This window comes from Eleutherodactylus coqui, chromosome 12, assembly GCF_035609145.1.
Source record: "Eleutherodactylus coqui strain aEleCoq1 chromosome 12, aEleCoq1.hap1, whole genome shotgun sequence".
NCBI classification, from domain to species: Eukaryota; Metazoa; Chordata; class Amphibia; order Anura; family Eleutherodactylidae; genus Eleutherodactylus; species Eleutherodactylus coqui.
In genome coordinates, this window is record NC_089848.1 from 30,933,803 (window position 1) to 30,960,586 (window position 26,784).

The following is a 26,784-nucleotide window of genomic DNA, read 5'->3' on the forward strand; positions in this document are numbered from 1 at the left end:
AAGTCAATCTGACCCGTGGCCCCTATGCGGAAAAAATGGTACAAGGCTCCCACTGATTTCAATGGCGCCTCACAGACCTGCGCTCAATCACAGCCGTGGCATTTTGCCGACGGCTTATGTGATAGTGGCCTTAGATTCTCACCATTCAAATACTTTGAAATTGCGCCGCAAGCCAATTTCCACACAGTTTTGTGCAGATTATTACTGCAGCTTGTGGACAAGATTTTCAAAATCTCCTCCACTTTGCTGCTGCTGTAAATGTCGCAGAATTACGGTGGGGAGGGTCAGCATGGAAATTCTGTGGCAGTTCCGCTCCATGTGAACCCCACCTTAGGCTTACTTTTAACTAGACTATCTTAGAAAGGCTATAGAAATCTCCGGAAATAAAACAATGATGTTTTTCATATATTAGTTGCTGTCTTGACTTAAAAAGTTGGACTAAATTTTAAAGGCCCACTACGGCGAAAACACATTTTTTCCATCTCTGCTCCCCTCACCTGATTGCTTGTCCTACACTCTGGAGGCCTCCTTTACATATTCCAGTCACCTCCCTGCAGTGTACCCCCTTGTCAGCCACCATCTTGATGATGGAAGATTTTGGCTTCACTTTCACAGCTATCCCATGATGCATCAGTACAACTATACTATTTCTTTCTGCAGGGGGGACAGTTTAATTATTATTAGCTCCTATAATCTTCTAAATAAGCTACAGACCAAAAGCATGCAGCCAGGGGCATAAGCTGTGATCTCCTCTATTATACCTGTGTGATCATCACCAGTAACTGATAGGAGATTCTGTATCCACCTCTAGGACGTTTATGTGGTAGATCCATGTAACAGCATCACACAAACTAAGAAACTGACTAGAAAATGAATCCATAACCCCAAATAGATCAGAGCTGGTCAGAACTGAGATCACATGACAATCTTAGGAAAAAGGCCAGACATTTCAGATAGAGAGAAATAACTAACACTATATTACTTATATATACTAGGGGGATAGCTACATAATGAATTAATTGAAAAAAAAAATCACTGGAACGGCCCTTAAAGGCTGCAGTCTTCTATCTTTCATTCATTTTTAGACACCTTGGTAGCATTTTCCAACCTTCTCTTAGTTTCAAACTTTTCTCATACAGACATGTCTCTCCAAGTAATTGAGACTTGATGTGAGGCCTGTATGTCTGGAATACTGCTGTCTTCACTACCTTTCATTTACTCATTTTATAAGTGCGGCTGCTACGTCATTCCTATTCAGGAACTGGTGAAACCCTGTCGGTACTCAGAAACAGTGGACATGACTCATGGACAGACATAACACACTGACTGACAAAAGCTCAAAACCCTCACCTTCACACATAGCCAGATGGATCAACCACAGAATGTTCGAGGCACTAGTTCATATTTTGGCCAAGATACCCAAGCCCGTGAGCCCACTTCAAGGGTCCTTGCTATCTTGCGGGTCCCTACTCAACTTCCACCTGAAACCTGCCTGCATGCAGAACCCACCCAGACCCAGATGACAAACGAAACATAGCAGAACTAAACGCAGCCCACATTAAAACGCCAGGGACAGCATACAACATAGAACACCATGCACCCCAAACAGGACTGACCAGACCTCAAGTCCAGCCACTCGTACAGACTGAACAAACAGGGGAAAGACCAGCAGCCTCTAGCAGAGGAGCTACATGAGCAGCAGACTCGGGGGACCGGCTAGCCGGAGAAATCAACACCCAGCCAGCCCAATAAACCCCCGCCTGTGGGGGGCTTGTGCTGTGCTGGAACCTAACAGCAGCTTTGTTCCTATACTGCTTTCTTTTTCTGCCCATGTGAGATCTCCTCTCCCTTGTGCTAACAGATGCTGATCTTGAGGACTGTGTGTATCCCTCTCTCTGTAGGAGTCATCTCCTTTTCCTGTATTCATAGTTTGGGTAATTTGCTGCTCCTCTCCAGGCTGCTTGTTCAGTACTTTCCTCCTTATCTATACTCTGATTCATTATAGAGGGTGTTATCTGCTCTGGCTGAAAACTTGGATAGCCGACCCCCACCCTCCTTCCGCCTCGCTCATCTGCTGTATACAAGCCTCTTTTCTCCTTACTGCTATCAGCAATACTGAGAGGAGGAAGGGGACGGAGAGAGAAAGCGTACAGTCAAGCCCTTTTTACATGGTCCAATAATCGTTTGGATTCCTGCGATCTGAATGGTCATTCAGTGTAAATGCATGCACAGACTAACCGATGAATGATGGTTCGTTACCTTTTCGTTCGCCGTTCAGTTAATGCATTAATTAAATTTAAAAATGACAATCAGACCATGTAAACAGGCAGTAGTTTATCTATGAGCAACTGCCTGTTTATTGTGGATGGAGCTGGGTGGATTAGAACAATGCCCGGCCCACTCCACCTCCATTCACTCAGTGATTATCATTCTTGTGTAATGGCACTGGAACAATCATCTCTGGGACAACTTGTTGGGCACCTGTACCCGATAGGTTGTCCCATGTAAAAGGGCCCTCAGGAGCAATGTGCTGTTATATCTACTGTATGTCGAAAGTAGCAGGCAGCCAGCTATGTGAAGGAGTTGCTCAGACTCTACAACAGCAAAGCAATAGAAAGAAAACCTTTACTATAAAAATGTCATTACAAAAGTTTCTCCTCCTGTTTCTGGGCCTTTAATATTGATGGCACATCATAGCACCTGGTCCCGTTCATTGTTTCCTGATTACAGTGCTATATATATAGTTCCAATCTGCTTAAAAATTAATATAAATAACTCCTTTGCAAAAGAGTGCATGCATGTATTCCCTCCATTACCAGGGAATGTATGGAGCATTCCAAGGAGACAAGCCTGCTGCATACCTGGTGGGTGACAGCTGTGTTCATCAGATGCCACCGCTAGCAATGGCTGTGATTGGAGCCAGCTCAGATGTCAGCCATTTGACTCCCTAGATGTCGCCATCCATGCTGACTGTGGTATCTAAGCAGATAGACAGAGGAGGGACCCTCTCTCCGACCCACCCCATCACCCCCTCCAACATGTAAGGTACCAATTTGAAGCCTAGTAAATGAAGCCTATTAAGCCTTGCCTATGCACTTCTGTAGTCTATGACCATCAAAAAATTAGAAAAGACATTGCAGCTCACCAACCACCCTGATACTAAAAGGACAGAGCACAGACGCGATCAACCAACAGCATGTAGAATAGTTGTAGCTCTTTTGCGCTATGAACGAGGCTTGTTTGCGTGTGTTTTGGCGTATTGTACTGTACTTTTTCTGCCACTCAGGGGATGTTCATTCGTGTGCAGGAAACAAACGTACCAATTTACATAGGTAATTAGTTCCTGATGGGTTTTTTTGCACCGGAATTGCGCAGTGTATCACGCATTTGCTTGTGTATTTCGTTTGTATTTGCGCACCCTTATTGACTTCTATGGGGACCTTTGGAGCGCAAATGCACAGAAAAAGAGAGCATGTTTGAAAATGTGCACGCAAAATACACGCATGTGAATGAACACATTGACATGAATAGGTCCAATGCACTGCGTATTGCGCGCAAAAAAATTGGTTTGTGTGAAGCCGGCTCAAGGGTGCTGTTAGCGCTGAAAAACTGACGGCAGTTTTTAAAGCCCTAATGCTCTATTTTCTTCCATATTTTTTGTAATTAAAGGTACTTTTTACATTTCATGCTCCGCCATCGGCTGAGCTGGATTTCCTCTTGGTACTTCTAGTCTATGACCATACACGATGCTATGTGCCCAGAACAGTAAATCATTCTCTCCCATTGGTTGCTACAGGCAACTGCTCCCATTCTCCCTTGTAGTTGCTTGCAATGATTCTTCCCAGGTCTCTTTGCTGTATGCACCATTTCTATGCATTTCCCTGCCATGGATCTGACAGCCTTGCCTACACTCTGGCATTGTATTATCTGTGCTAAGGAGTTGCCGGTCTGCTCGCATGTTTTTATGACTTGACCTGCAGTGTGGATACAAACTGTTTAACTCAACATTAAAATGGTCTAACAGATGTCAGTGAAAATGGGGTCTGTAATGAACACAAAGGAACCTTTTGAGCTTTTCCAATGAAATATGCGGATCCCCCTGAACTGTCTACTAGATATTCTGTCCATGTCTGGGTCAGGCTTGTAGGGAGCATTTATACATTGGCAGGGCTTTATCCGCTCCGCCGCAACCTCCTGTGCGTTAGATTGAAAATGTAATTGTAAAATCAAGGAGGTGAAATATTCATTTATTAGAACTTTTCCATATTAAAAGGGGAACAGAGAGAAGCTGAGCAGATCCGGCAAACCTCTTAGTGCAGGAACATAAGGTAATATTTCTGCCATAAAGTTCAATTTCTGGAACGTCTGTGGATACATTATTATGTAACAAATGACGGCAATATTATTATTGTTTTGTTCCTTATTTGTTGGATATTTCCGTTAAATTGGATACTTATTGTCAACAACCGCCACTATGATCTCCAAAGCTTAAACTAATATTTTATTGATTTTTAATAAGTCGCGGTGTTTTACTGCCCGTGAACACACGAATAACAAGACCTAGTCTAGCTGTACATCTGTCTCCATGTGGTAGGCCATCTTCATAATGTACATGAAAGACTTTTTATATGGGCCTAATTAACCACTTAATACTGCACTTATTTTGGACCTTAACCCCTTGGAAACATGGACATTTTTATTTTTTCCTCCCTGCTTTCGAAAAAATCATACTTTTTCCATTTTTCAGTCAACATAGGCCATAATATAATATACCATTTAATGTACTGTAAAACTTTTAAAAATAACTATGTGGGGTAAAATGAAAAAAAAAATGCAATTTTGCTACTTTTGAGGGCTCTTGTTTTTACAGCGGGTACTGGTGTATCTTGTATCTTGTCATGGGTGGAGATATGCATCAGTGACAGGGAAATCCTTGCTGACACCCCCACATGTGGATTGTCTTCCGCAAACACACCTCCGTACATGTCCCGCCCATCCCCATGGCCCTCAGCGGTGCTGTCCATAGTAAGATTTTGCCCCGAGCTCTTACCTGTCACAGGCTGTGGCCAGCACTTCATTTGTACATTGCAGTGCCACTGCTGTTAGTGCCCCCAGCCGTTCGAGGGTATCAGTGCCGGCGCCGCTGGGGGCAACTTCACTTACAGCCTGGGCATCCCTTCCCCAGCTCCGCTGCTGTGACTCTCTCCCTGGCCATGCGAGGGTGTGAGTCGCGGCACACTGTCCCTGGTGGATAGTACCCTCTGAGCCTGGGGATCTTGCTGCAACCCTACCAGTAACACTAACCTTCACCCTAACCCCTCCAGCCAGCAGCCTAACCCTAACCTTCCAGCAAGCAGCCTTACTCTAACTCTAAAGCCAGCAGCCTAACCCTAACCCCTCAACCCAGCAGCCTAACCCTCCACCCAGCAGCCTAACCTTCCACTCAGCAGCCTAATCCTAACCCTCCACCCAGCAGCCTAAATCTAACCCTCCACCCAGCAGCCTAACCCTAACTCTACAGCCAGCAGCCTAACCCTAACCCCTCCACTCAGCAACATAACCCTCCTCCCAGTAGCCTAACCCTAACCCCTCCATTCAGCAGCCTAACCCTAATCCTCCACTCAGCAGCCTAACCCTAACCCTCCACCCAGCAGCCTAACCCTAACCATCCAGCCAGCAGCCTTACCCTAAACCTCCAGCCAGCAGCCTAGCTCTAACCCTCCAACCAGCAGCCTAACCCTATCCCCTCCACCCAGCAGCCAAACCCCCCAGTCAGCAGCCTAACCCTAACCCTCCACGCAGCAGCCTAACCCTAACCCTCCAGCCAGCAGCCTAACTCTACCCCTATAGCCAGAAGTCTAACCCTAACCCCACCCAGCAGCTTAACCCTAACCCTCCACCAAGCAGCTTAACCCTAACCCTCCACTGAGCAGCCTAACCATAAACCTCCAGCCAGCAGCCTAACCCTAACCCTCCTCCCAGCAGCCTAACCCTATCCCCTCCACCCAGCTTCCTAAGCCTCCAGTCAGCAGCCTAACCCTAACCCTCCACGCAGCAGCCTAACCCTAACCCTCCAGCCAGCAGCCTAACCCTAACCCTCTAGCCAGCACCCTAACCCTAACCCTTCACCCAGAAGCCTAACCCTAACTCTCCACCCAGCAGCCTAACCGTCCAGCCAGCAGCCTAACCCTAACCCTTCACCCAGCAGCCTAACCCTAACCCTTCACCCAGCAGCCTAACACTAACCCTCCACCCAGCAGCCTAACCCTAAACCTCCACACAGCAGCCTAACTGTCCAACCAGCAGCCTAACCCTTCACCCAGCATCCTAGCCCCTACCTCTACCTAGTGCCATAACTGGAAGCCTCCAGGTAGCATATACCTCCACCCAGGTGGGGACTCTGACACGGTCATCAGGAGCGGACTGCAGCCGGTAGTAGCGGAGATTGCAATCCCCCAGTGATGGAGCATACATGCCACAAGGGTGTGTGCAGCTGTCAGGCTGGCCCTTCCCACTGCTGTACTTGGCCTACCCTTGTCTCCACCCCTCCTTTTGGTGGAGACAAAATACACCATTACCTTTACATGTCAGCTTTAGTCTGTGGGTCTGTACTATTATGGGTATAGATTATTTACATAGTATTTTTGTACTATGTTTAAAATATCATTTTAAAAGAAAAATATACTTTTTTCGACATTTTCGGACCCTTATAACTTTTTTATGTTTCCATTGGTGGGGCTGTATGAAGGCTTGTTTTTGATAATTCAAGCTGTAGTTTCTATTGGTACCATGACCTTTCAGTCCGTTTTTATGACATTTTGTTTTTGGAAATATGGTCAGAAAAAAATGTGTATTTCTGGTATTCTTTAGTTTTTTTCTGATGGCATTCGCTGATTGGACTTTGGATTTTTGCAAATATGTTTATTTTTTAATTTAAACGGCCACCTTGGTGAATTTTTTAATTCATTATGTAACTCCCTCCAGTATGTAAGTCAACTAGTATTACTAGCATTATACTGGTTAGCTAATTCCTTTCTACATGAAACTCCTGGCCTCTTTCTCCTCCGAGGTCATGTGATTTCAATTCTGAGCAGCGCAGATTAACTTGGGGTTATATATTCAGTTTCTAGTCAGTTTCTCTGTCTGTGTGATGCTATAACATGGAGTCTACCACAGAAACTACTGAGAGGGTGGCACAGACACTCCTGTCATAGTTACTGATGATGATCACACAGCTCCTGTCACACAGTCATAATAGAGGAGATCACAGTTTATCCCTCTGACTGCATACTAATGGTCTGTAACTTATATAGAAGGTAATAATAATTAAACTGTCTATCCAGCATCCAGAAATGGTATAGCCTTTAGCTGATGCTGTGCTGATGCATCAGACAGGAGGCTGCACTACAAGGAAGTGACTGCAATATACTGAGGTAACCCTCAGAGTGTGACAGGCAATCAGGTGAGGAAGGCAGGGATGAAAAAATGTGTATTTACCAGAGTGGCCCCTCAAATTTTTATTACATTAAAAGATGGGAAAAGCACATTAACTTTTTCTAATAATTAAAAAAATCTTGAGCTAGCAATCCTTTTAATGACTTGTACAATATTTGGAATACTCAGTATTGCAGTATACTATACCTTTCCAGGATTTATAATCTGTCACAATGTATAAGCACTATATACTAAGTTTATGGGCTCATAGGACAGGGATGCTGAGGTTGGGAATATCTTGTTTATATCCACTGGCCTCCCCTCTCCCTCGCTGTCAGCCCTGGAAATGGCGCTTGATCTGAGCTGTATGATTGTGTGCACACTGACTCCAGAGATGCACAAACCAAGTGCTGATTTCCAGGGTTGATAGTGAAGGAACAGGGAGGCTGGTTAGTCTAATAAAACATCCCTGACCTCAGCGCCCCTGTCCTATGAGCCCATAAACTTAGTTTATAGTGCTGATATGACATTATAGGTTCCATTTAGGACCTGCCACAGGCAGGACTTAGTAGGGAAAGATCCATGGCAGGCCTGAGGGCCTTCACAAGGCCTCAGGCTCTCCTGGTAACTGAATGGTAACACAGGATCTTGCCACGGAATAAGTTGGCGCTATACAAATAAAGATTATTATTATTATTATTTTAGTATTTTGGCACAATAAAAATGTTTTATAGAGAAAAGTCAACTTTGTGCAGTACCAGTCTGAGGGACAGATTGTGATTTTCACAATATTATTTTGGGATGCATATTACTTATTCATTTTTTGTTAGAATTTGTTTAGGAGGGAATGCGAAAAAAAACAACAAATTCCACTAATTTATTTTGCGCTTTTTCCTGGCTGGTTACCATGTAGTGAAAAAAAAAAACAAGTTAACAGTATTCTATGGGTAATTACAATTGTAGTGCACTATTTTAAAAAATATACATTTTTCAGTAGTTTTTTTCATTTGGTTACTTCTATAGTGCTTTAAATATATTGTGTTTCAAAGGATTATTGCCTGTCAGTATTAAACTGACAGGCAAACTATTAGGCTAATAGGCTATAGGCTAACTATGACCTAATAGGCAGATGTTTATGGCAAACTTGGGGGCCCTTGTTAGTCCCTTGGCTGCCATAGTAAAGCATGTATCCCCCGTGATCATATTTTAGGGGAACTGATGGGATGACAGAGCGCACACCCTCACTCTATAAAACACCTTTGATGTCATGATGACTACTGACTGTAACATTTAAGGGGTTAAACAATCGGAGAACAATAGAGATGAGCGAGCATACTCGTCCGAGCTTGATGCTCGTTCGAGTATTAGGGTGCTCGAGATGCTCGTTACTCGAGACGAGCACCATGCGGTACTCGTCTCGATTAAACGAGCACTGACCATTGAATTCAATGGAGCCAGCAATACAGCCAGCTCCATTGAAAGCAATGGGCTGCCAGCGAGCGCGGGATGAATTTTCGGGAAGGGCTTAAAAATATAAGCCCTTCCCTGAAATTCATCCAGAAATGTGTAAAAAGTTTAAAAAAAAATATACTCACCTGAGAGCTGCCCCTGATTGGTCCCTACGCTGAGCCAATCAGAGGCAGCACTCACTCACCCATTCATGAATTCATGAATGGGTGAGTGAGAGCTGCCTCTGATTGGTGAGGCTGTGACCAATCAGAGGCAGCTCATTCAGCAGGCGGGGATTTTAAATCCCCACCTGCTGAATACTACAGAAAGCAGTTCAGGAGAACTGCGGCCAGACGCGGCCAGACGCGGCTGAACTCCGGCTGCCGCGGAAAGGTGAGTATACATTTTTTTTTTTTTTTACACATTTTAGGATGATTTTCAGGTAAGGGCTTATATTTTTAAGCCCTTCCCGAAAATTCATCCCGCGCTCGCCGGCAGCCCATTGCTTTCAATGGAGCCGGCTGTATTGCCGGCTCCATTGAATTCAATGGGCTGACATTGTTCTTCTCTGCCACAGCTGTTACAGCTGTGGCAGAGGAGAACGATCGTTATGCTGACAGTGCGGGGGGCGGGGTGTCTCACTCTTGCCACTATTGTGGCTTAATAGTGAGACCCCGGAGCCCGAAATGCAGCCCTGCATGTTGCTCCTCGCCTGCCATATCCATTTCTGTGTTTTTTACATGACTTTGGTGATTTGCTAAGATTTTCACAAATGAAAACCTTAGCGGAGCACCAGTCATATACAAAAATGCTCAAGTCGCCCATTGACTTCAATGGGGTTCGTTACTCAAAACGAACTCTCGAGCATCACTGAAAGTTTGACTCGAGTAACGAGCACTCGAGCATTTTGGTGCTCGCTCATCTCTAGAGAACAACTTTATTAGTCTGTGTTCAGTGACCTGATGTCCAAAGCTTTTAGCAACAGCTTCATCATGGGGATTGTGGAGTGTATAGTGCAGTGGTCATCAGGGGGATGAAGGCGATTCTTGGTGTACTTTGCATACTTTAAATGCTATGGAGAAAACATTCAAGACATTATTTAATAAAACAAATAGAGATACTTGATATCTAGAAAAGAATCCTGTGAGCCTTGTCTCTATCATGTTGATTGGGTTTCCTACTTCTGTTGATTTTTATTTGTGGCCTACCATGAAGCTCTTTTCTTTATCTGCTTTTTTCTTGAACCTTGTAGCTATTAACAAACAATAGAGTTCTCCACACCATTATTATAGACACCCATGGCCAAAAGCTAAAGCCTGGTTTAGACACAACGATTATCGCTCAAAAACTCTTTTGAGCAATAATCGTTCTGTTCTTTTTACAGCACAAGGTTATCACTCAAATGTTGAGTGACCACCTGGCGCTCCTAGCGGAGGATGCAGAAGACAAGCGGAGTGTCCCCGCTTGTCGCCTGCATCCAGCTGTTCCCCGCTCCGAGCGAGCGATGCAGAAGACAAGCGGGTTGTCCCCGCTTGTCTTCTGCATCCAGCTGTTCTCTGCATGGTGCGCCGGACTGTTGTACAACCGAGCGCTCCAAGCGGGGTATGGAGGACACACCTGGACCGCTCTGTTCTTCATACCCTGCCTATCTTCAGAGAGCAGGATACAGCTGAAACAATAGTATCAGCTGTATCCCGCTGTGAATCCCTGATAACTGATCACTGATCTTTCAGCACACTGAAAGATCAGTGATCTGCGACGGCTTAACGAAAACCGCACAATGTCAGTGCAGTTAGACACAACGATTCTCGCTCAAAAGACGGCTTGGAGCGATTTTTGAGTGAAAATTGTTGTGTTTAAAAGGGCCCTAAGTTATTCAGTCCATTTGCTTCCCAGCATCCCATCCCCAATGAGTCTCTCATTGCTATATCAAAGCCCATTTGACATGTTTCCATGAAAATCTGACCAATCAACAACAACAAAAAAAGGTTAAATAAGCAAAAAACAAATAAAATATTGGTGTAGAAACTTGGGCATCTTTACCTCTTTACCTGTACTTTCTTTCATCTTCTTTGAATATAGCTATGCTGGCACTTGCATATCATATATAATGGCACTGAGAGTTAATAAGTATCATTGACATAGGGAGATATAGTTAGTAGAGATGAGCGAGCATACTCGTCCGAGCTTGATGCTCGTTCGAGTATTAGGGTGCTCGAGATGCTCGTTACTCGAGACGAGCACCACGCGGTACTCGTCTCAATTAAACGAGCACTGACCATTGAATTCAATGGAGCCGGCAATACAGCCGGCTCCATTGAAAGCAATGGGCTGCCGGCTAGCGCTGGATGAATTTTAGGGAAGGGCTTAAAAATATAAGCCCTTACCTGAAAATCATCCTAAAATGTGTAAAAAGTAAAAAAAAAAAAATACTCACCTTGTCCCGGCAGAACGATGTTAGCCCATTGAATTCAATGGAGCCGGCAATACAGCCGGCTCCATTGAAAGCAATGGGCTGCCGGCGATCGCACAATGAATTTTCGGGAAGGGCTTAAATATATAAGCCCTTCCTTGCAATTCATCCAGAAATGTGTAAAAATAAATATATATATATACTCACCTGGTTCGGCAGACGGAGTTCAGCTGCGGCCGGCGGCAGTCCTCCTGAACTGCTCTGAACAGCTGTGAGTAGTATTCAGCAGCCGGGGATTTAAAATCCCCGCCTGCTGAATGAGCTCCCTCTGATTGGTCACAGCCTGACCAATCAGAGGCAGATCTCACTCACACCCATTCATGAATTCATGAATGGGTGAGTGAATGCTGCCTCTGATTGGCTCAGCACAGCTCTCAGCTGAATGACAGCAGTTCAGCACCACAGTGCAGGGGACAGCAGGAGAGGACGTGGCTGTGCCCTGGCAGCTAAAGGGAGGTGAGTATCTATTTTTTTTGTTTTTTAAATCACTTTTAATTCATTTCCAGGGAATGGCTTATATGTAAAGCCCTTCCTTGGAAAAGAATTCAGGTGTGCCAGCGGACCATTGTCTTCAATGGAGTCGCCAGCAGCAGCAGCGGCTCCATTGAAGAGAATGCCTGCATTTTTATTCTTTTTTACACTAAAATCTTTCTTTTTCAGGTAAGGGCTTATATTTTTAAGCCCTTCCCGAAAATTCATCCCGCACTCGCTGGCAGCCCATTGCTTTCAATGGAGCCGGCTGTATTGTCGGCTCCATTGAATTCAATGGGCTAACATCGTTCTTCTCTGCCACAGCTGTTACAGCTGTGGCAGAGGAGAACGATCGTTATGCTGACAGTGGAGGGTCTCACTCTTGCCACTATTGTGGCTTAATAGTGAGACCTCGGAGCCCGAAATGCAGCCCTGCATGTTGCTCCTCGCCTGCCCTATCCGTTTCTGTGTTTTTTACATGACTTTGGTGATTTGCTAAGATTTTCACAAATGAAAACCTTAGCGGAGCACCAGTCATATACAAAAACGCTCGAGTCGCCCATTGACTTCAATGGGGTCTGTTACTGGAAACGAACTGTCGAGCATCACTAAAAGTTCGACTCGAGTAACGAGCACCCGAGCATTTTGGTGCTCGGTCATCTCTAGTAGTTAGTCATCACAATTAAAGTATTCCTATTTGGAGATGTCCAGGGAGGTATCTACAGAGAGGAATTGAACTAAACTTAGCAATAATATTATCCGGGACACATGGAAGCGGTCTATGTATAAAAACAAATCCAAGGGTTGTTGAGAGGTCTATGGAGAATCTGCAAGGGACAAGCAGGGCACTTGCCGTTTCAAGACAGTTACACATAATCAGTCGACAGTGCTGAAAATCCTTTTTCTGGTCGTGAGTTTTTTAACTACACAATGGTCAACTATTAAAAATTAAAGGGGTTCTCTGCTTTAGACAATCCCTACCTCTTATAATAAACAGATCACAATGTGTCCCGCTAACGATACCCCCATAGTCAGTTGTAATCTGTGAGAAAACTTGTCAGTAAGTGTTCTATTTCCTTGTAGTGCTGTAAGGGCCCTCGTGTGTCGGAGGGGTCGCAGGCAGGACTCATACTGGGGACTTACCACGGCCCGTAGCGGCCTAGATTTATAACCGGACTATTAACCGTGGCATCAGCGATATGCTCAGTCACATGGCTGCTGCATGGTAAATAATGGCTGTATTAGAGGAAACACAGGATCGGCATACTGTATGAAACTTTTATTAAGAGGCCAACAGCCCCTTTTTGTGCAAAGAAAGAGTCTCTGGACTTAAATAATGAAAAGTGCTCAACACTCTTTTGATTCGCTGACAAAGTCCACTCGAACTACAGTAGGCCATCGTTATGATGAAGCAGTTGGTAATGGCAGGCCATGAGAATGATAGGGAAGGTCTCAAACAAAATGCAGTATGCTCCGGCTTTCACTCTGCAGCTTGAATCTGTGGAGTTCTCAAGCAGTCACTTCCGAATGCCGAATGGTGGTGCTGCACCTTGGTCAGCGAGTCTCGTCTGCCGCTCTCCACTCCCTGCTCTCTACACACTCTCTCTCTAACGCTGGATGACACTCTATGTATATCCCTTAATGGTCCACTTCCATCCTCAGTGTCTACGTCCCCAACCACATGACTCATATTATCCAATCAGATCAACAATAAGCAAAGCTATAGCAAAATAACAGTAATTCTCTACACAGTAACTAGAGGCCTGACTTACCATGCACATTACTTATTAAACACAATACCAATAAAGAACAATGCCCAACTGTGGCAATGCAAACATAAACCTGGAGAGGGAGCTACGGGACCCCTGCTGAAGTGCCACCACACAGGAAATGAAATGGGTTGTCAGATTAATGCAGGACAAAGCTGATAATCAAGAGTGAGGGATGCTTTGTAACCACTCTGCACTATGAGGGTCCTGAACGGAGGTCACATTAACACCGAATTCCCTAACAGAGTATATGAATATGTAAACTGGACAACCCATTGAATTGTAAAATGGGTTTTGGTCAAGAAAAGTGATCTGTACAGGGCTGTAGGCACATTAATAGCCTATATATCCTGCATCTCACAGAGCTAACCACAGGGTGACATAAGTGATGGTCTATTGTTTATTGGCAAGCTCTATAGTTGGCCATCAATGCCAGAAAGTTGCCTATTTGGCCGGGTTGAAGTGGGGATTTTCAGCGATGTTACCTCTTGTCTTTCAGAAAACCATAAGTTTGCAAAGTTGAAATCCAACTTTCAGTTCTTTGTTTCCCCCCAAAAGTTTTTGTTCCCATATAGACATTCAGTCTTTCAGTGGCTCTACGGCCATCTTTAGGGTAACTGATGGGGAAGAGGAAAAAGATTTACTTTTGTGCAGAACTTTTTGTCTTTAATCAAGAACTACTGATAAGACTTATTGGTGAAATGCTGAGACATAACTTACTTCTATGTTATTTAATTCCACTCGGCAGGACCCGGCTTATCACCCTCCTCATTATGTTGTATAGCATCCTGTCCTTATACAAACACAAACAAAGGGCAAAAGAAAGGGACAACAATTACAGACCCAGCAATGACATCAGACACCGTGTCGGAGCCAAATGTAGTCAGCTTACTTCCAAGTCTCCATTGCCATTTAAAAATTAACTTTATAATGTGTTTTAAAAATGCTTTCAAAGGCATCAATCACTTCGACACGTTATTGGCAACAACACGCATCTGTCTTAAGAGAGTGGTAACTGTTCCAAGGGCCTTATTAATTAATTAGCGCTAATAGCCACCACCTTTAGAACCCTGCCAGTAAGTTTAATGGGAGTGTTTCACGAGCCTCAGTGGGATCTGCAGCTTCTTGAATGGGGTCCTAGGGGACGTCCGGAGCTGGAACACCAACAACAGCCAGCATCGACGAAACCAAGCATTTAATCTGCTTCCACTTCTGCAGGGCATTATTCAAATGTGCCCAGTGAGAGTGCCGATCGACCCCAGAATACGCTTTTTAGAAAAAACCTAAACAAATTAAAGGGATTATTGCTGCTTTTATCTTATAATCAGATTCAGCAGCTGAATGTTTGTTATTAAAAACAGTGTAATTTTCGTTTGGAACGATCCGGATTGTCGTGCATGAGAAACATCTGTGTGTTCTGGCCCGGCGTACGCACTATATGTCTTAGCAGCTCTGCAAGCAGATATCTGCTGGAGCCTTTAAGACAACAATAAGTGCATGTAAGGAGATTTGTAAAGAAGATTTATTATTATTCACTGGCAAATTGTTCGATTTTTAAGTCCACCGTTTATTTATTTTAAAGACATTTATACTGACGGGAACCCGGTATGTCATTGGTTCACTCGAGGACTACGGAGAAATCAAGACTTCGATTGAAGTTCCAGCAGATACAGATCAAATAGCAGTGATGGTTGTGCTGTCCAATGCGTCATACATCGAGCGCAGCCGGTAAAATGTTTAGACCGGACAGCAGAATTGGGTTACGTGAAAGGCGCAGTCTCCGATCACTTTATACTTCAGACTAAGCAGTATTCACATACTTAATATCAATAACATGTAGGTTCATCTGTAAGGACACGGGGAAATGATGGGAGAGCGTTCCCTCTATCAACTATATATTAGCCGAAACTCTATCAAGCAATATGCTTTACAAAGCAGATATAAAGTATTCTCTAATCCACTCCCTGAGTACCTACCTTCCAGTAAGTAGCCCATAATCAGTAAGTAACATAGTAACATAGTTTGTAAGGCCAAATGAAGACAATGTCCATCTAGTCCAGCCTGTTAACCTCCTGTGTTGTTGATCCAGAGGAAGGCAAAAAAACCCAAGAGCAGAAGCCAATTAGCCCTTTTGGGGAAAAAATTCCTTCCCGACTCCCTAATGGCAATCAGACTGTTCCCTGGATCAACCCCTAATAGTTCCTAGACCGGACTCACACAAGCGGGTTAGATTCCGCATGCGTGAGGCCAGCAGCGGATTCCGACTGTAAACCCGGCCGGTGACCTTGCATACGGCACTGAACTGCTTTGAGCATGACCATGGAGGCTCGCAGGCGGTCATGCACAGTACAGGGTTTTTGGACTTATTGATCACTATATTTCCTCTGCCGTCACTTAGTGAGGACACGGGTGCCTGCAGCCCACATACTAGGTGTTAATTGTGTATGGGTTGCGGGTCAGACGCCTCCATTGACATCAATGGAGGCCGTCCATGAGGATTCCGCTGTAAAATAGAGCATGCTGTGAATTTTCTTCTGCTCGCAGAATACGCAATTTGTATCTGCGAGTGTGAAGGAAAATTCAAAAATGATGTCTGCATTTTACTGCAGATCATCCGCATGGATGTCGATTGTAGTAATCCGGTCATGTGAGACCAGGCTTGATGTCAATGAAGGCGTGTGACCTGCAGCTCATATGCAATCAACATTACACATGGGCTGCAGGTACCCGCGTCATTGCTAAGCAACAGTGCGGGAAATACAATACATGTACTGCGCATGACCGATGGTAAGCCTCCGCAGTCATGTGTAATACAGTAAAGTGCCGTACGCAGGGCCACCGGCCGGGATCACAGATGGAAATCACTGCAGGCCTCCCACATGCAGAATCCGACCTGTTTGTGTGACCCCCGGCCTAAGGCCCAATGATTTGTGGAACCTGTGCGTGGCACCCGCACGTGAGATCCGCAAATCAAGCCGCACATAGGGAAGCCTTGGGCATCCGCACTTCATTTAACACCTGCAGATTTGTTTTTATTTGGTTTGTGGATAATAAATTGCAGCATGCTCCATTTTACCGTGGATCCCGCGCGGATGGGTTCCATTCATCTCTATGGGAGCTTACGATCCACAGTGCATCTGTGAATACATTTGTGGATTCACTGCGGATTTAAAGGTTAAAATCAAATAGGGAGGTGGGCCTGCGGATTTTTTTGTACATCCGTGCAGAAAAAAACGAGATTGGTCTGGCATGACCGGTCCCTTATGTAGCCATACTGATCCTCTGGCATAGGATTATATTCCCTATGATAATCCTGGGTGGCATCCACTACAAGGGATTTACCCTTACCAGGAAACAGACTGGGGTAAGGGTTTAGGGCTGTGCCGCCCTTGGGGCAGGAGAATGCATCTATAGACCGAAGGAGGAAGGCGATGAGTCTACTGAAGCCACATTGTTCTTGTCAAACGTATCACTCAGCTAAGGCCGGGCTCACACAACGGGTCGGATTCTGTTTGTGGATACTCACAGCGGAGACCTGCGAGTGATTGCAGAAATGAATTATGAATAGTCACATATGCGACCGGTTTTCCACTCGGATGTATGGTCAGCATATAAACCACTTGCGTGAAAGAAAGCTCGTAAGCAGGGAATGACATCAGAACATCACACAGTCCACCGCCAGGCGAACATATTCTCTCTCCTTCCCAGCCAGAGTTCTAGCTTTTCTATGTGGTCTCCAGGCACGACTCTCAGCTCATATGTAATGTTAATTGTGTATGCACTGCGGATCGCACGCATTCATACACATCAATGGAGACCGTATGCGCAGAATCCACTTTAAGATAGAGCATTCTGCCATTTTTCTTCCGCTCACCGAATCTGCAGTTCCTACCAGCACATCATAGCGAGCCAGCTAAAGTCCATGCCTTTCAATGCCCACATATTACTGCAGACCATCTGTGTGGACAGCGATTGCCGAATCCGCCACTCAAATCCGGACATGTGAGGCCAGCCTAACAGAACTGAAAAGTGCAGTAACTTACCTGCCCACTGCGCCTCCTTGGCCCCGCCCCCTCTCCGCTCTGGTCTAAGGATGCATTCTTCCATCTTAGCACAGGCTTCCACAGGCTACACGGCCAGTTGTCATCTTGTGACATACATGGACAACCCGTTGTGGGGGGGGGGGGGGGGTTGTTTGGTGATTTACATCACTGCTCACCTTTAGTTGCATTTTCGACAGTTTAAAAATAGCAATTTCTTGCCAACGCCTTCTTCCTTTATTGGGCTGCAGGTTTCAGAATCCCAATGTTCTGTACTTTCTGATTTATTACTTGGTTTGCACAATCAGCACAAATATACTTGTTCTTTTTTGCATGTCTCTCTGTTGAGCTCTCAGCACATTGCACTCCATACATGAACTGACACCGCCGGGATATTACAGTCGTAAACTCGGCTTTTGTACTTTCAGATTCCTCCGCAGCCATCCATCCTCTTCTGTTCTTCACAAGTAATGACAAAGCTTCAGCCACAAGTAACACATTGGTCTTATTAAATAGAATGATCCTAATTGAATGCAGGCTTTTCTACAGTGTGGTTCACAAATTTAAAGGGAATGTATCACCTATATTTTTACTATCTAAAACCAGATAGGGAAACAATGAGTTTTTGTAATCTGTTTTTATTTTTGGATTGTAGATGTTTTTAATTCTATTGTCTGTACATGACTATGGGAGCTGTCTTGTCTAAGCTGTATAGATATGTTTTACAGCAGCCTCATGGGCCATTTACACAGTAGACAATTTACACAATGGACCCATTGACTTCTATGAGTGACTGTTCTTGTCATGCTCTGTGACCTGTGCAGAGATCATTGTGTAGGGAGGGGCAGTAGGTTCGGCATTGTCTATATTTACATGTTACCTTTCAGTGTAATCTACCTGGGATGATAATGAGATGACTGTTAAAAAGTTTTCTCCATAGAACAGGAAGTGTCAGACTATTACTAGGCTCGGTGGTCAGAGTGAGAACTGCAGGATTTCAGGATTTCTTTAAAATATAGATTGTGACCTAGAAAAATAAAATCAGCAAAAATTCTTAAAAACGATGTTTAATATAAAAACGTGATTTACACAGGTGACCATTTTCTGATGACAGCTTCCCTGTAAAACATCTATATTGCACATCTGTCCTGCTGCGCAGTCAGTGCTTACTGTTAATATACCCGGATATCTCTGCATTCACACATGGATTGAATACATTCTTATATCCTACAATTTTGGTCAAAAATGGACGCTTAGAAGAGTTGTTGGCAGACCAGAAAAAAGGCCAGTTTTCCTTTTATTCAAACAGTGCCCCACATGGGCTGTGTCTGAAACTGCAGTGTTCAAGGGAGAGAGTTTGAGCTGCAATACCAGATACAAAGACATAAGAAGACAATCCAATCCTTTGTATCAATCTCAGACAAACACTTCATGCTGATTGTGCCAATGATCGATGATTTAGGGCTAATGCCCACGGACGGATTTCTGCCGTCTTTCACATGGCAGAAATCCACGGCGTTATCCCGCAGCTATTACTGAACCTAATAGCTTTCTGCCTTTCAATGTTCACGCTGCAGAATTCTATTGTGGTATTCCGCAGCGTGAAAGAACTCGCGGCATGTTCTAATTGCCGCAGAAAAACGCATGGCCGGCTTCCATTGTAGTCAATGGAAGCTGTCCATGACACGATACTTCCGCTGTGAGTGCAGCGGAAGTATCACGTGATTACGCGTCACCGCCGACCACTGGCCGCATCATCGCCCACTGCTGGAGCGTCATGTGCTGCGGATTCAAAGGGGTAAGTATGGGGTCTTTGGGGGGCACCGTGTCGGACTCCGCTGCGATATTCCGCTGGCAGAGTCAGACACGGCCGTGGGCATGAGGCCCTAATAAGATCAATGTTTTTGACTATTTCAGGTTTATACATAACCACAGAAAGTTCACAGAAAATAGTGTATGTGCAACAAATAGCAATGGGCCATAAGACAATATACAGCATAAGGGCTCAGTCACGCAGGCGGGGGAAAATCCACATGACCAGCTCCATTGCCACCGATATGTTCTTTTTTTGTCAGGTACGGACGTCTGCGGTGCGGACGCTTTTCTGAGCGGAAATACGCGTGTATCGCCACTGATCCGCGTGGATCGTCGACCATGTGACTGAGCCTTGAGGGCCACTAATGGGACATTATAGTCAATTGATCTGTTTGCTGTTTCATTGTTTCTAGATGGGTTATTATACATATAAATATATCATTGCTTGTTTTTTTATGTCCAGGTTTGGAAATCTCTTGGGATGGAGACAGTTTTGTGGAAGTCTTGGCAGCTCCTCACCTCAAAGGGAAACTGTGTGGTCTGTGTGGTAACTACAATGGACACAAGCGAGATGATCTCATAGGTAGTGATGGGAACTTCAAGTTTGATGTGGATGATTTTGGTGATTCCTGGAGAGTGGAATCCAATGAATTCTGTAACCGTCCTCGTAGGAAGACTTTGCCAGAGTTATGTCAAGGGACAGTTAAGGTGAAACTTCGAGCTCACAGGGAATGCCAGAGGCTAAAGTCTTGGGATTTTCAAAGCTGTCACTCAACTGTTGACTACGCCATGTTCTATCGGTAAGTTGTATGTGACAGCATTATCTTATGTGCATTTTAATATTCTTAATCATTTATGTTATGGGGTACATTGGTCCTTATAGTAGACACCTATTTTTGAGGAAAGAGTGAGCTGTTATCAGTCAATTCGTTGATAGTACAAGAACTTTCTGTACCGCCTGGACTTTGAGAGACTATTTTTGAAAAAAGAGTTGTGTAGCACTTCGTAATAGAACTCAATCTCTGCATAATTAACAGAGATTACATGATATAAAATGATGTCCTTTTATCATATAATTGGTGAGGATATAATATGGTTCCAACTATATTAAAAAGCCTCCTCAATGGGGTTTTCCCACTAATGTACAGTAATTTATTCCCTATCTAAAGGGTCTACCTACTGGGACCCCTAGTGATCCTGAAACCCTGAGCTACCATGTGAATGTAGTGGTGAGGCTCATGCATGACCACTGCTCCATTCACTTTTATGGGATGGAAGGAGATCCATGTGTTCAACAATCGTTCTCCATCTCCTAAAAGTGAATAAAACCACGATAATGCATGCACAGAACCGCTCCATTCACATAAGGAACTTTGGGTGTGTAGATATCAGGATGGCTGAGCTTACCAGTGGTTGGACTTACAGCAATTAGCCAAGTGTCCTCTATCCTGTGGATAGGAACATATACAGGGGGTGAGCAATAAATCATATGAAAACACCATACGAAATGCATGGGATTTTAATCATCAGCACTGAGGCTGCCTTTTTGACCCCCACTTGAGCTTTGTCACCAAATTTGTGTTTACTTCACCTCTTGCCCTGCTCTGTGTGGTTTTGGTAGCCAACTGGTAACAGCAGCTGAGTGGCCCAAACCCCCTGACCAATGCAACCTTGTTCACTTCTGCCTGGCAGCATCTGTGTCGTATTACCTCCACTTAAAATCAGTCCCTACAAGTCTTATTGAAATATGATATATAATCCCATGTAACTTAAGACATGCATTTTGTACAGTGTTTCCATATTTTTATGTATGTCATTTGTGGTAAAACCACTGTAACTCCCCTTCTCAATTCAACCAAACAGGGAAATATGCATACTCAATAACATATAACGATACAAGCCTATACAACCGTAGCTTGCCTCTTTTGGGGAATACTAATATGTCAAAATCGGTAAAAGTGGCCGAAACCACAACCTATTCGCATTGAGTAGGACACTTTTTTAGTATGTTTTATGAAGGTTCAGAGCGAGCCTAGTTGAGTAGTAGGCAACACAATCACTACGGTGGCTTTCTTCTCAAGCATCTATCATTTTTTATTAGTTTCAGGACTTTCGCTGCTCTAGGACTTTCATGGCCCGTATTGGGTTACACCATGAAGTCTTAGACAAAATGTTCTGTCTGAGAAGGCCTACTTGAAATAGGATTTTGGTGTTTCCATGAAGCTTTCACAACGTCCATTATTAGGTAGATTTCCACAAGTCCTGTGTTAACGTTACAGATGAAAATGTTTCATATCATAATAATTCACCTCAAACGCATGGAGTGAAGGATCGGGTTGCTTTCAGGACGTATCCTTATTTATTACATCACTTTCCCAAGGAATATTTTCTTGTTTTCACATTAATCTTACTTGGCCACTGACTTATGAGATTTTCATCATTGGCACCATCTAGTTTTCCCTTTATTGCCTCTTTCTTCAGAGTAAGATGGGACATGCTCAGCTTTCCTGGAGTTAAATATGAAGGATAGATGGAAGAATAAAAGCCGTTCTGGTATTTCAGTGCCACGGGATGTAGGAGGAACGTGCTATAAAAATGCCATATAATACCGACATTCTCACAAATACTACGACGCACACGATTAGCCGAATGTTTAATGAAACGTTCCGTTCGTGTCGGTGGGATCATTCTGGGGACTTGATTCATGCTATTTGTTTAACTGCTTTGGAGAAGGAAACGTCTTACATTCATTTAGCTCCGTTTGGTAATAAGTACCAGTCCTTCCAAAACATGCTCAGCTCTGCAGCCCAGTCACTCCATGGCCGTCTGGATTTCCTTTCTGAAGCTCGCTTCTGGTAAACCTCAGAGTATTAGAGGCGACAGCATCATTTCTTTGCCTTATTATGTTTCAAAGACATTTCCCCTAAAAATCTATCACAACAGAAGGGTTTTCCAAGACTAAAACAATGATGGCTTAGGATCGGCTATAAGTGTCTGATTGGTGGGCGTCTAACCTCCTGGACCTCCACTCAGAGGCGTAACTATAGGGGATGCAGGGGATGCGGTTGCACCCGGGCCCAGGAGCCTTAGGGGCCCATAAGGCCTCTCTTCTCCATATAGGGAGCCCAGTACTATGAATAAAGCATTATAGTTGGGTCCTTGTTACAGGTTTTGCATTGGGGCTCAGGAGCTTCAAGTTATGCCTCTGTGCAGCATGGTTTAGGTATGGTTACGGGTACAGGTAGAGGGGGGGCCCCAGCTCACCTTTTGCATCAGGGCCCCTGAGCCTTTAGTTACGCCCCTGCCTCCACTCAACATCAGAATGAAGGGGCCACAGCAGCTCACCCATCTTAGGCCGGCTGCACATGGGCGGCTTTGCATTTTGGAATCCGGAGTGGGCGTCCGCCTCCGAATTCTGCAGCAAATACCGCCCATAGCATGCAATGGGAAAGCGATTTTTTCCTGCACGCGAGCGGAAATCAATTGCGATTTTCCGCTAACAGAGGAAAAGTTGCAGCATGCTCTATTTCAAGGACAATCATCGTTGTTGAAAGGTTGCGGGATCTGCATTGTCGGTTAGCAACGGCGCAGCAAAGGCTGTACTATGCATGTGTGCCAGCACTGATAAGGAAAACTCCGAACAGGTACACAGGGGTCACCGGCGGGGCACAGGAGCGGATTCCACTGCGGGATCCTTCATCCGTGTGCAGGCGGCCTTATTGTCATGATAGAGATTTTAGCCAGGACACCCCCTTATTGAGATTCACTCACCTCATTATGTGCAAATATATATAAATGCATGCCTCAAAATCGGGCTCTACATATCTTATTGAAATATGATTTATAACCCCATGTAATTTAAATGGAGGTAATATGACACAGATGCTGCCAGGCAGAAGTCAGCATCTGTCTGAGGAACAAGGTTCCATTGGTCAGGGGTATGAGCCATTAAGCTGCTGTTACCAGCTGGCTCCCAAACCTACCCAGAGCAGGGCAAGAGGTGAAGTAAGCACAAATTTGGAGGCAAAGTTCTCAGCTAAGCAGGTCAAATGGGCAGCCTCAGTGCTAATCATTAAAATCCATGCATTTTGTAGGTATTTTCATATTTTTGTCCACCACCTGTTCATGTTCCTAACTGTTGGTATAAAATATCCTGATCTCCATGACTAACATCCTGATCAGTTTATGGAGTGCTTATGTTTGCACACCTGAATTGGCGCAGCTGCAGTGTTAAGTACAGTATGGAGGAAACAGTAGCCTGAGCCTCTGTTGGGACAGGTGAGTTACAGACTAACCTAGGCCATTACAGGCAGTGCAGTTAAAAAGGTTGCCACACTTCTAGCTGTTTTGCTGCAGGAAACAGACAGCTCCATACATTACTCAGTGGTCCAGGTTAGTAATGCAAGCATCGCCCATAGACTTCAGTAGGACTCAGCCTGTAATACCAACTTGGACCTCTGCGCAATGTCTAGAGCTGTCTGCTTCCTGAAGTAAAACATCTAGAAGTTGGACAACTCCTTTAAGGGACGGTCACTTACCATAAAGACAGAGCTGAAAAGCAAGCAAGGTAGCAAAGACTAAAGAAAATGCAAACATGCTTGATCTAAAAAGGTAGTCATTTACAAATAATTTGTGAAGGAGTTGTCCCCCTCCAACCAAGACCCCTTCTACTGTCAAAACGAAGTGCTGCTAGAGAAGAGTAATTCCTATTCTGGCCATTTCTAGTGACTTTTCAAGCATGCGAATAAGTAATGCTCCCAATTGGCCTTGTTTAATATTAATGGCCATCTAACGGAATATTTGCCTTCTAATTGATAGTGTTTTCTGTTCGGCTGTGGTTACTTTATTACCTACCGCTAGAATACCTGCCCAGTCTGTAAGACATCCCGGTCCTTATAGAGCTTCATGCATGAATTCATGTGAAGATGTTTACTCTGTAGCGCAGACACGTAAGGTTTAGTAGACACGAGGGAAGCGCAGAAACAGCTGCTGTATTTTTTGTGTTTGAAATGACATTTCTCCGATGTAATACTTGTGAAGATGTTCTACAAGCTTTTACATTATCACCATATGGGAACAGATAATTAAATGTGACAGAGCATTAACGCAAATAGTCTAACAGATGTGGATACTTAAGCCATATAGCACATTTTTATAGAATTTACGCTCTTTGTCAAAAACAATCTAGCCCTTAGAAGAAGTTGTCATTTTGTTGCAATACTCGTCCTGCAGTTCCATCTCAGACAGATCTGTAAATGAGTAGAGTTGTGGTGATTAGATGGTCGGTCTTGTCACCGGAGGCCCTAAAAGTGGTTCCCCCTTGTCCTATAAGAGGCTCTCGGAGGATGCTTGTTTGTAGTGACCTCTTCTTCCGCTTGTGTAGAGCTTGTTGGCCACTAGACGCCTCTACGACACAAAGAAGAGATTTCACCCCGTTACCAGAGTCTGAGAGGAATGTGATTATTGGGATGTGAGAAGCTGGATGGTCGTATCGATGAATTGTTCCCCACCGGCCGTTCTGACCAGACTGTTGGGACCAGTGGATGTGTGAGGGCACATAAGGCGACCGGGCTCAGGATTCCCCCTACAGACCACCAGTAGAGAGGAGTGTCTCATTGTCCGACAAGCACAAGCAGCTCCAACTGTTTCATTGCCCACCATCCAGAGACAGGGGGGACCATCATTACACCCCTGTGTCTGTCGGAACCATTTCCAGGTGCTTGGTTGTAACTCATTTGGTCTCTGACACCCATCGTCACCTCTGTTTGCAGTGGTGTCGTGAATGACTAAACTGGACTGCTATGGAGTGGAACGGGTTGTCTTCAGCAACAAATCCAGGTTTAGTTTGGGCGCTGACAACAGCTGTGTTCGTGTCTGGAGACCTTGGTTTGAGCGCCTCAATCCTGCTTTTGCTGTGGAGTGGCACACTGCCCCCTGCTGGTGTGATGATTAGGGGAGGCTATAGCATAGGATAGCCGGTCACCTCTAGTAGTGGTACGAGGAACAATGACAGCTCAGCGATATGTTCAGGACATCCTGCAGCCACATGTGTTCCTCTCATGGCGGCTTCCAAGAGGCAGCAGGATAATGCTCGGCTGCACACAAGAGGGTCACAGGAAGCCCCCCACAACATTGTCACACCTCTGTGGCCACCCGGTCACCAGATTTATAAGTGTGGTGCAGTATGTAAGCTCTTGCCTAAGACCTGAAGGGTTACAAGTTCGATTCCCACATGATTCAGGTAGCCGGCTCAAGGTTGACTCAATTTAAACAAATTAAACAGCCTACGGGTTTGCATGATCTGGAGCTCTGTTACAGCAAATGATGAGCAATATGCTGCAGGATACCATATGGAACCTGTATGTCTCCATGCCCACCTGTTTCACATCTTGTATCCAAGCTAGGGTACTAGAGCCTTTATGTACCCCATATCACATCTTGTATCCAGACTAGATGTAGAACAACAGGGTATGCCCACCCTTTCCACATCTTGTATCCAAGCTAGAGGCAGTACAACAGGGTACTAGAGCCTCCATGTTTCCTGTATTACATCTTGTATCCAAGCTAAAGGTGGTACAACAGGGTGCTAGAGCCGCCTCCATGCCTACCTGTATCACATCTTGTATCTAAGCTAAAGGTGGTACAACAAGATACTAGAGCCTCCATACCTCCCGTATCACATCTTGTATCCAAGCTAGAGGCAGTACAACAGGGTACTAGAGCCTCCATGCTCACCCGTATCACATCTTGTAGCCAAGCTAGAGGCGGTACAACAGCGTACTAGAGCTTCCCTACAAGGGGTCCGTTCTCCACAATAAATGATCCTTTTGCTCTAATATTGTAATCACTCACTTAGACACAACGTGACAATCACACCGAGAAACTTTAGTTCCATTCCGACAACTTCTAGGGGAGGGATTGGTCTGACAATGAGGGGATATTGTATGACCTATATTACATGACACCAATCACAGCAAAAAGATGGTAAAAAATCTATCACAATGCTTCACACTGATTTGGGGATTAAGGAAAACTACAGGGCTCATTCACATCTGCTTCGGGGCTATCATCTCTCTCTTCCATTTTTGTCACAGAAGAACGGACTTAAAACAGAAATAAACATTACTTTTTTCACTCATTGATTTCTTTGGGTTTAAAAAAAAAACTAACCGGAATGCTTTCTGTTTGCTTTTGTTTCATTCTGTTTCCTTTTTTAATGGAGCAAGTAATGCGATCCGCAGTGATATGTGTTCCTCAAAAAACAGAAACCGAACTGAAGTGAACTGAAAACCCTTGAAAACCAACGGGGGGAAAACGGAAATGTTTAATTTAG

The 26,784-nt window shown here is 44.5% G+C and overlaps 1 protein-coding gene across 1 annotated transcript in view; it reads left to right on the forward strand.

Moving 5' to 3' along the window:
• The window catches only part of BMPER (BMP binding endothelial regulator), a 250,907-nt gene that overhangs the window by 188,664 nt on the left and 35,459 nt on the right, over nucleotides 1–26,784 (forward strand). Inside the window, exon 13 of the mRNA XM_066584670.1 lies at nucleotides 19,915–20,251. Coding sequence (XP_066440767.1) covers nucleotides 19,915–20,251 — 337 coding nt within the window. The remainder of the gene's footprint in view (nucleotides 1–19,914; nucleotides 20,252–26,784) is intronic.